Here is a 10841-nt window from a genome sequence, read left to right as displayed (position 1 = left end):
TTCTTCACCATGTCCCTTTAGGCCTAGGGGCTCTGTACCACTTAAAATTGAAAAACAAGAAAATCTCTAATCAGTGCTGTATTGTTCAGTGAAAAGGATTTGGCCAAGTAAGATCATTAAGCCATTTAGCAATCCAGAAGTTTTAAACTTTGCATGACTCTGTCATCATCACGTCAGTCCACACACACACACACACACACACACACACACACACACACACACACACATTCCAGCGAACGAACAGCTGACGGGACGTGCACATCAACAACGCGTGTCCGTGAGAGGGAGGTGGCGTGCGTTCGCGTCATATGGCCCGCCGTTTTCTGATTGGCCAGCGCGACTCACCAGACATGACCGCGCTTGTTTTCTGCAGAGGAAGCGCGCGTGCGGCAGTATTGTAATGTGGAATGAAAAAAGGCAGCAGCGTTTCGTGAAGAGTTGACCAAACAACACATCTGAAACCATCTTTTGTTTGCGCCGCGTTTTGCAGAATAGTTTTAAAAGGCACAGTCGCGTTGTAGACGAGGATACTGCCCAAGGAAGGTGGGTTTTCATAGCCTATATTTCCACTAATTCACTTAGAACAGTTTGTCTTTAAGACTTTAAGTATTTGTAGCACACCAGCTTGGCTTTCAACATTATTACGTGTATTTGAGCGTTTTTTCCTCATGCATAACGTTTTTGATTCTCACAGTGCCAAATGCCAAGACTAGAGGAACACTGTTGGAGCTGCTCCTGTTCAACCAGTGTAAAGACGAAGGACCTGTCAAGCGCCAGCTGGATTGCTTGTAAAACGGGTGAAATGATGTCCATCATAACCTCAGTGCTGAGCCACGCATACGGCTCTCTGCACAGCCTCCAGTCCGCTAATTTAATTCGACGGGGGCTTGTATTGTTTCTCGTTGGAGTAGTTCTCGCCTTGGTGTTAAACTTGCTACAGATCCAGAGAAACGTTACATTGTTCCCAGAGGAAGTGCTGGACACGCTGTTTTCTTCCGCCTGGTGGATCCCCCTCTGCTGCGGCACAGCTGCTGGTAAGTCAGTAACGGTAGGGCTCGAATACACTGTTTTGTATGTGTCGAACACGGTCTGCTTGCTGTGGGCCTTTTGATATCGTGTTTACATTACGTAAGAGTCCCTAGACTGGTGGTTGAGAGCAGTTTTGTTGACATTGGGATTGTCGCTATCTGTAAGTAAGTACTGCCCTGGAAACAGCCGGGCATTCGGGTTCATTCTTGGGGTGCCGCTTTTTAATTGGCTGCGCTCAAAACTGGTGAGCTGCGAGGGAGGCACGCCATTGGCTGTTACGCCGAACATGCCACTTAGCCGAGAAGAGAAACACGGAAGTCGTGTGCAACATAAATGAAGAACGACTCCGCCTCCTGCATTCCTCACAGTCCACATAGTGGTGATGTGGACATACACAGTCTACATCCTTTTCAGTAGTACTTTTGAGTGAACTTACACTTAATGTGACTCAATGTATGTCTAAAACTAATGCCGTCTATTTATTTATTAAACATTTGGTCAAACAAATTTTATTTGAACATAATTAACTTTAAAATTAGATTCAGACATCAAATGTGATTTTTTTTTTTCTCTCTCTCTTCCTCACATTGTTGGAGAATTAGTGTTAATTAAAGCACTACCTTTTCTCTTTCCGCAGCTGTGGTTGGTCTGTTGTACCCCTGTTTGGATCGCCATCTCGGAGAGCCACACAAGTTTAAACGGGAGTGGGCAAGTGTGATGCGCTGCATTGCTGTTTTTGTGGGCATCAATCACGCCAGTGCTGTATCCTTACCAGTGCCACTCATGAAATTGTAGCCATTGTGGAAAATTAAAACTTTCAAACTGTTTTTAAAATTTGTGTTTTAAGGCTGGAATATACCACACCACTTTTAAAATCTGATTTTGAAACAGGTTTTAAAACACTCTGCATCATACACCTGCCGACATTATAAATTGTTGATGAGGAAAAGATTGGCATCATACACTAAACAACTGATGATCACACACCAGACCTGCAAGTTTCGTTTCGTTCTGAACACAACAAAAAAAATCTAGGCAAAAGTGGTGTACTGTATTCCAGTCTTAAGTAAAAAAGATATGTATTATTACTGTACTTATACCAAGATAACAGATTTCTTCAAATACCACGAGCACTTTAATTATCATCACATGAAGTCTCAAAACATTTGTTAACATTTATCCAAGGAAAGTGCTCAACTAGAACTAACTAATTATTTCCTTAAGTCAAAGTACCTCTCAGAAACTGGACTTTGCCAATAATGTGCAGCTTTCATTAACTCTGGCTGCCCTGTCTCTGGGCCTGTGGTGGACGTTTGACCGCTCCAGGAGTGGCTTTGGTTTAGGGCTGACCACTGCTCTTCTAGCCACTCTCATTGCTCAGCTGCTGGTCTACAATGGCATCTACCAGTAAGTTATGACTGACACACATGCAGTGGAAAACATTGTCATCTATTACCAAGTAACGGCTGAGTTACAGACTCGGTTCCATATTTAGATCTGCAGTCATCAGATATGATATTTTTGTGAGTGTTTTGGTCTGAATGTCATTTTTTTCCCCAATAGCTTGGATTTAACAGTTGTTAAAGGTTATTTGCCAGTTGTTTCAGAGCTTTATTCTTTGTTTCTCAGGTATACGTCTCCAGACTTCTTGTATGTACGTTCGTGGCTGCCTTGTATATTCTTCTCTGGTGGAGTGACAGTAGGAAATATCGGCCGACAGCTAGCTATGGTGAGAAACATTTCCTCATATTTTCTGCTTCAACCCTTTTTTTTTTCTCATATTCCATGAAATCATTCATGTACAGTAACTCTGTTAAATTACTCAAGTATTGTCTTTAGTTTCCTGGAGTGCTTTGCACTTGGCCAGTGGTTCAGAAATTAAACTTAAAATGGGGCACACCCACATAAGCAAAAGTGAAACTCTGTATCCTGGAATGGTTCAGCTATTCACAGTACTCAGTGTAAATGCTTAGTTATTCTCATAATAACAAACGTGAATGATTTAGGAACCAAACCAGACTCAGACCCAGGTTATTACACACAACAAGTTCAATGTTTACAATTTAACATACCACCTTAAGCATTATTCAGACAGGATTAGTTTTGTAAACAACGTTTGAGATAGTCATTAACAAAAGACGTCTGTGATTTCACAAACTGATTCAGACGTAGTTGGGATCCAAGTTTTTCATTTATAAAAGGCAGCACAATGACAAACTTAAGCTTTGGTTACTGTATTTGATGAAGGTCAGAACTTTATTCAAATGGGATTTCTTTGTGGACCCATGAGTTAGCTGAAAAGTGGTTGGCAGTTTTCCTTGTAACTTTTACACTGCACTATACACTGTTGTGTTAGAGAACCAAAAAAAAAAAAAATGTTTGATTTGAAAATGTACCTGATCTCAGAAAAAACTAGAGATTTATACTGTACTTAAATTAATTAGTAATGTGTAAAAATCTATCAAGTACATTCCTTTAGAGTGATCAGTTTAAGTTTCCAGTGCTGTTGACACCCTTACTATCTTGTGCCTGGGCTGAAACGTCATGCTTGGACATCTTAATTAGTTGCTGATTGTAGTCTGAGGCATGTTTGTGCCATCCCATCCAAGCCTTCTCAGTCAGCTGTGCCTCTTTGTCTTGCTGACATAACCTCGTTCTTTCTCAATAAGGGCGTGAAAGCAGATTACGCTCCTTGTTTTTCATGCTAATGGTCAAAGTGCTTTACTGGCTCCAAGTGGTGCATTCTACATGTTGTTACTTGGTGTTTTCGATTTGGCAGCAGCTGATTTTGCTTGACCAATTGGGATTAGTGCTCTGCTAGTATTTTTCTCAACTTTCTTTATGAAATTTGCCAGTTGAGAGATTCAAGGGACTTCCCATACTAGATGTAGGCCTACCTGAATATAGGCAACTAAACCAGGACTTCTGTGAATCTCTATTTGGAAGCGAAGTCTTCAACTGACTATTTCTAAATATAACTCTTACCAATTTAAATTTGCATGTATTAGTACTAACAGACCACTGAACCATTTGTGAAGATTTGAAGTAAAACATTGATTATTACCATTATACCATGGTCTGGGTGAATACTCGATTCTGATTGGCTGCAGGGTGTCCATTAAAAAGTGATAGAGGACACCTAAAGGAGTTCTGGTGAAACTGACTGTTTACCGTTCGAAATTAATAAATGCGCTGGCTACATCAGCTGTGAGTAACCATAGCAACAGGCAGTCAAAGTATCCGTTTACAATTTATTGTATCAAAACAAACATCTAGTTAGCTGTTATACTATGCCTACCTGTGTGTTTTAATTATAGGTAAAAAATACGAAAGTGTAACTTGCATGAAAAAAAATACGTTAACTTTCTGGCTCGTAAGTTAGTTAAACTGAAGGGTTCTACGAGCTGAGCGGACTATAAATATCTCCAGTTGATAAATAAACCGTCAGGCGTAACCAGGGAAACCAGATTATTGTTTGTAAAAACTTTAGATTTCGATTGTAAAACTAATTAAAATATAAACTAATGTTTTAAAAATGTGTCATTTGGCAAGTGACCAAAGCGGGTTAATGCCCTTCGATGTGTCCATTGTCAGGTATTAATGGACTTCGGCGGAGGTCGCTGCGCGTTGGACGGTTCACGCCTCGCCGCCGCCCATTAATACCTGACAATGGACTCCTCGTCGGGCATTAACCCTTACTTAAAGGGGTCATATAATGCCATTTTTGTACAAGCTAATATGATTCTTTAGGGTCTAAATTAAAAGTTTGTAATATACTTTAATTAAAAATTCTCATTAGTATTGTAAGAAAACACTTATTTTACCTGGTCAAAAACAGCTCTGTTTTCAGCACGCCGTTTCAGTGCATATGACTTTAAATGATCATGAGCTTTGCTCACCCCGCCCCTCTGTTCTGTGCGTACACGTTTGTAACACAATACCATAACGTGTTGTTCATTATAAACGTGGGATTATGAATTATATGGAGAACGTCGTACATAGAAAACATGCAGTAATGTACCCTGAGTGTAAACCTTAGACTCATTCATCGTGAAGCGATTTGCAAAGATATAAATATTAATATAAAGTTTAATAAAACGTTACACTCACTTCAGTTGTTCTAGAGGTTCAGCAGGAACACGAATATCTGGTACCGATTCTTTATTCAGGAGCAGCTGCTTAGCAAAACCAGCTTTATACTGATCCTCGTTTATAAAGCAGTCTGGTGAGAAATGATTCGCGCAAATATGAGAGCAGTGACGTTGCTCGTGGGGAATATTCCCTTCGAAAACAAACTCAACCACTGCGTCTTCAGCGGTTCGGATTTAGGAACATTAAAATGACTGCTGTGTTCGTTATTAGACCCAAGAACAGAACACCACAATCGCTTAGACGCCATTCTGCTCATAGACAGCTCCAGCATATCAACAATGACCGCGCCGGTCCGCGCAGACTATGATTGACAGCTGGCTCACGAGCAAGGGCGGGTCTGTGTTGAAACGCGCCTATCAATCAACAATCGCGGGAGGGGCGTCCGACTGTGTGACGTCACACGGTCGAACGGCTCAATTTGAGACGGGGGAAACATATAAGGAGATTAAAACAAAACCACTGGATGGATTTTTATCATTATATGATGGTTGTGTACAGGCACTGCCAACACACATTTCAGTACAATCAACTTGAAAAAGTGCATGTACCATTATATGACCCCTTTAAACAATTTGCACTATACACTGTTTGGATTAACAAGAAAGACGTTTTTTTTTTTTAAAATCATTACGTTTGTCACCATTTCTGAACAAGCTTCTGATTAGCAAATATACACAAGAATACTCGAGATTTTCTTTTAATTGAAAACATTAAACAGTGTGTCTCAGGGATGGAAATTAGCACCCACCACCAGCCAAATGCGGGTGATTTTGTGTTGTGGCGGGTAAACTCACTTCACCTACCGGCCACCGTGTCGGGTAAATAAAAATAGCATACTGTTGGCGGAGACTTTGAGGAGGCACACCTTCAAAAAAAAAATGTGGCGTTACATCTCAGGCGTTAATGGTGCGTTCACACCAGACGCGAATAGAGCGTCTGGCGCGAGTGATTTCAATGTTAAGTCAATGCAGGACGCGCATACAAAATTCCTGCAGTGCGAATGAGGTGTAGAGCGCGGCGCGGTAGACGCGAATGCGCCTCATTCGTGCATCAAGTTAGCACGAATGGCGCGAATTGAGCGTCTGGCGCGCGTGTTAAAGGGATAGTTCGGCCAAAAATGATATTTAACACATGCATTACTCACCCTCAAGCCGTTCAGATGCATATGTCAATCTTGTTTCAGACGAACACATTTTCAGTTATTTTAGAAAATGTCTTAGACCCTTCAGTGGATATAATGTGAAGCAATGGGGTCCACCTCCTTCAAGTCCCAAAATGTGCATACATTCTTCACAAAAGTAATCAATCCGGCCCCAGGGGGATTAACGAAGGCCTTATGAGGGTAATCCGTGCGGTTTTGTCGTAAAAATATACATATTTAAAACTTTATAAATGAAAATATTTGACTTCCAGCAACGATCGATGCGCGTTCACGGGTGATGGAAGTCGGCGTACGAGGTAGGACGTAGCGTAGGAACCGTCGTGACGTAGACGTTGTTTTGCTCTGCTCTCTCGCTGCGCAGGCGCGTTCGTTCTACGTCACGACGGTTCCCATCACCCGTGAACGCGCGTCGATCGTTGCCGGAAGTCAGATATTTTCATTTATAAAGTTTTAAATATGTATATTTTTACGACATAACCGCACGGAATACCCTCAGAAGGCCTTCGTTTATCCCCCTGGAGCCGGATTGATTACTTTTGTGAAGGATGTATGCACATTTTGGGACTTGAAGGAGGTGGACCCCATTGCTTCACATTATATCCACTGAAGGGTCTAAGACATTTTCTAAAATAACTGAAAATGTGTTCGTCTGAAACAAGATTGACATATGCATCTCGAACGGCTTGAGGGTGAGTAATGCATGGGTTAAATATCATTTTTGGCCGAACTATCCCTTTAAGTCGACCAAAGCGCAAGCGCATTGGTGCACACCATTGAAATGCTCGAGTGCAGGCCGCGGTCAAAGTTCAAAATAGTTCAACTTTTGCCGCTGCGCTCTGTGACGATTCAAACTTCAAAATCATTTCCAAACTTTTGTTTTTTACACGCGTCAATTTGATAAAGCCGGGTGCAGAGAAAATGCGTTCCGTCGACAGATGTTGCATGTACTCGGTGTGCTAAGCGAAGTTTCTTACAGCGCTTTGTGTGTCCTGTTTTTAAACCGGTCTCCCTCGACGAGACCTTTAGGGAAGGATATGTCTCGAGATCATTTTGCTATCAGATAAGTTCTCGGATCACTCGGGGTACAGCTGTGCTTATGCCTACCTATCGTGAATGCAGTGATGGATATCTGTCTTTCCTCATTCGACTGGTGTTTGGATTTCATGTGATTTCATGGTGTTGATATATGATAACTCTTTCACCTGACAATATGTTTCCACACAACATGTTGATCCATAGTAATCATTTTGATCAAAGTAATTCCAAACTTCGCTGCCCCTAGAGGTAGACAACGACATTCTGTGATCAAATACATTCAACTTGTTTACACGCTCCAGAGCGCCACCCAGTGCATTTAGTAATAACTGCGAGTTTTAGTTTGCATGCTTAGGATTTCACTGCATTTACGGCCAGCAAAGCAACATATGTAGCAAAATTCAAATGGTGTTTTTATTTTTCAAATACTAATTACAGATCGAATATTCGTGCACACCCCTAGTTTGGATGATCAAATATAGCAATCTTTAGTTTTCGTAGAGATAGCACTTCTTGGGAGGCTAGCCAGCTGCCCATGGGTGAGGCATGTGAGAGAGTGTTGACCTATGAGAGGCTATCATATTTTACAGGACTCCCCCTTCCACACAAGCCATGTATAATTTGTTTTTGTTATAGTGCATACTAATTATAGTAACAATTTTGAGGGGCCAAGTGGGCTTTAACTGGACCAGGTTCAGCTTTGTGACTACCAATTTTGAATTGCTTAACTGACTTCCAATACTTAACTACATTAATTCAATTACTGCATGTATTGCACTCTAGAACAGTTTATGCCCTATATTCTATGGGAATCAGGGACATAATGCAAATCAAGCTGTTTTATTTGGTAATGCAAACACTGTATTTTCTTTACTAACGGACTGTCTGTTTTTCCACAGGGCTCGACTGAGAAGCCTCATAATGACTAAGCGGGTGTCAGAGGTCATGAAATGAGCTCCGAAGAGTGCCAAAAAAGAGGGCGTGCAAACTGAGACTATATTGGGTGTCCCTGGTTTCTGTCCAAGCGTAACTTCTGCTCTTAATTTTGCTCCTCTTTATAATGATACAAGAAAACAAAAGAGCGGGTTGGTCTGAGATGGCCCGGTGTGCCATGAACAGCACCTTCGAACACCCCTGGCATCCATTACTACCATCAGCGTCGTCATTGTTACAGTTCCTTGCAGTAGTGTTACTGGTAACATCAGTCTTATTACCAGGTTGCTGGACTGCCAATATAGGACTGTACAAAATCATAGCTTGGTGAAACTTTGTGTATACAAATGAGTGTGTGTGCTGGTCCTATGTCTAAGACTAGGGAAAAAAGGTGGTGTGGAAGTGCACTTTTTTGTGTGTGTTTTACTTTGTGCTGGAGAACTGAAAGAGAAATCAAAGGGAAAAAAATTCAAGACTGTGCAAAATATCCAAAGAGGTCTGTGTACTGTCTATATAGGATTTGTTGTAGTTTAATTTTGGAAAAAACCTGCAGCATTGCGAGACTCCCATACAGACTGACCGCCTTGAGTGTTATTATGAGTTCCAGAGAGGTTTGATTGCCAATTACATTTGTGCAGGCTGGTTAGTGTAGTATATTGACTGAATTTATCATATTTTTGTCATACTTTGTTGCTAACGCAGACCAAAAGTAAAACTAGAAACATTAGTTGTCGAGAAATGAAGTGGCACCTTGAAATAAAAGTCAAACATAAGTTAAAACATCAAGGATGCCTATTTGTATTAATGTAAACTCATAGAATCATTTGAAATGGTGTAATGAAGTCCATTTAAAGGTTGGAAGGCCTCAAAGGTTTGCAATCTGTGATTGCCTTTGTATTATAGAATTAAGTGCTTTTGTCACTTGTTCTCCAGTACAGTCATTTTTCTTTTTCTTTGTACTTCATTTATTGTGTATTGCTTATCACCTGTAGCGGCTTCTATAGCTAATATGAGAGGTATCACCGGGCTAGTGTGTAGGTTTGGGGATCTCAGCAAATTAAGTGCAATCAGTTTCTTTGAGCCTGGTATTTTCATATTTATTACTTTTTACAATGTTAAGGTACCCCAGACGACTCATATGCAGTATAGCAACAAACCAGCAATAAATAATTTGTTCTTGCGTATATGTGAAGGTGTAGTATGACCGCAAACTCATTTTTAAAAGAAGTCACGCACAAAAGATAATCTTGCAAATGATACCAATGACCATTTCCACTGTTCTGAAAAGAAAACAACAACATGTTTTTCTTTGTCTTTACTAGCAGTAGTAAGTTGAAGAAAAATCATTTTAAGCAAAATGCTGTATTTTAGGAACGTTAGAAGAAGAACATGAGGGAAATGTTTTAAAACCATGATAAACGTTGCTCTCAGGAGTAACAGGCTCTGTCTGAACCTCTCTGCTTCAGGGAATGAGAGATGTAAAACTGAATGAAAGCTTTATTTAAAGGGGAGAGAGAAATGCAATTATGTGTTTCTAGGAGTGAGTGCATGTGTCTTTAACACTTTGGTTCATTATATTGTTTTAGGTTCAATGATGAATGAAATTCAATAAAAATTGTGTGTTGTACAACAGTCTTTGAGCTATTCATTTACTCTTGAGACTTGTGTGCTTATTAAAAAAAGCTTTTTATTCATTAATACAATGTCAAATTGTATAATGTTCCTTCTGTTAAGTGTCACCCCCGCTTTTTTGAATATAGATGAAAATGCACATTTCAAACTTAAATGGTTGTAATTCAAGAATGCTTTGGAATATAGACGTAAGATTGGTCTCGTTTTAAAGAACACATTTGGCAGATTTTTGCCAGATTTTAGAAGTGAAATAAATTAAGAAAGTGAAACAGAAAAAAAGTTATAGAAGTTTGAGTTTATGAAAATGTACAGTGTAAACAATTTAATTATTCATATTTTATATAAAATATATATTTTCAAAACCTGGGCGACTCTAAAACTGCACAAAAAAAAAATCAAAGCCAAAAATCTGAATAAGTTGTGTTTCAAATTTTAGGTTGATATTTCAAAAAATGAGCTTTCAGTAAGATTTTGTTTGGGCGCAGTACCAAACTTTTTCACTAGATGACAACCAGACTCCATTACACTAAAAAATTGCTGGGTTAAAACAACCCATTTTGGGTTATTTTGGCAACCCAACGCTGGGTCAAATATGGACTAACCCTGCTGGTGGGTTATTTTAAGACCCACCACAATGTCTTCCATTCAAAGTCAAGAGAAAACATGAGCTGCCCAACTGCATGTTAAATAGATGTTTAAAAGAATGATTCCTGATGGCATAGAATGCTACTCGGCTTCATTGAAATAACTTGAGACAACTGGTCTAAACTGTAGTAGGCTATATTATTTTGTATTGAGCTGCCCATGGTGTTTTTGTATGTTGCTGTTGGGAGAGATCCTTATCGGTAGAATCAAGAATAGGCTACTATTTTTATCATTTATTCTTAATCTTATCCAA

The 10841-nt window shown here is 39.9% G+C and overlaps 1 protein-coding gene across 1 annotated transcript; it reads left to right on the top strand.

Moving 5' to 3' along the window:
* Window positions 1–482: 482 nt before the first annotated feature.
* insig1 (insulin induced gene 1) lies at window positions 483–9943 on the top strand. The gene is made up of 6 exons (XM_056248390.1): window positions 483–543; window positions 695–1034; window positions 1667–1791; window positions 2270–2436; window positions 2659–2758; window positions 8278–9943. Exons 2-6 carry the CDS (start codon window positions 701–703, stop codon window positions 8305–8307), a joined length of 756 nt encoding a protein of 251 aa, XP_056104365.1. The 5' UTR covers window positions 483–543; window positions 695–700; the 3' UTR covers window positions 8308–9943.
* The last annotated feature ends 898 nt before the right edge of the window (window positions 9944–10841 follow it).

This window comes from Rhinichthys klamathensis, unplaced genomic scaffold (assembly GCF_029890125.1).
Source record: "Rhinichthys klamathensis goyatoka isolate OS25496 unplaced genomic scaffold, OSU_Roscu_1.1 h1tg000055l_1, whole genome shotgun sequence".
NCBI classification, from domain to species: Eukaryota; Metazoa; Chordata; class Actinopteri; order Cypriniformes; family Leuciscidae; genus Rhinichthys; species Rhinichthys klamathensis.
Note: the sequence above shows the minus strand (reverse complement) of the source record. Positions and strands in the feature narration are given on the sequence as shown.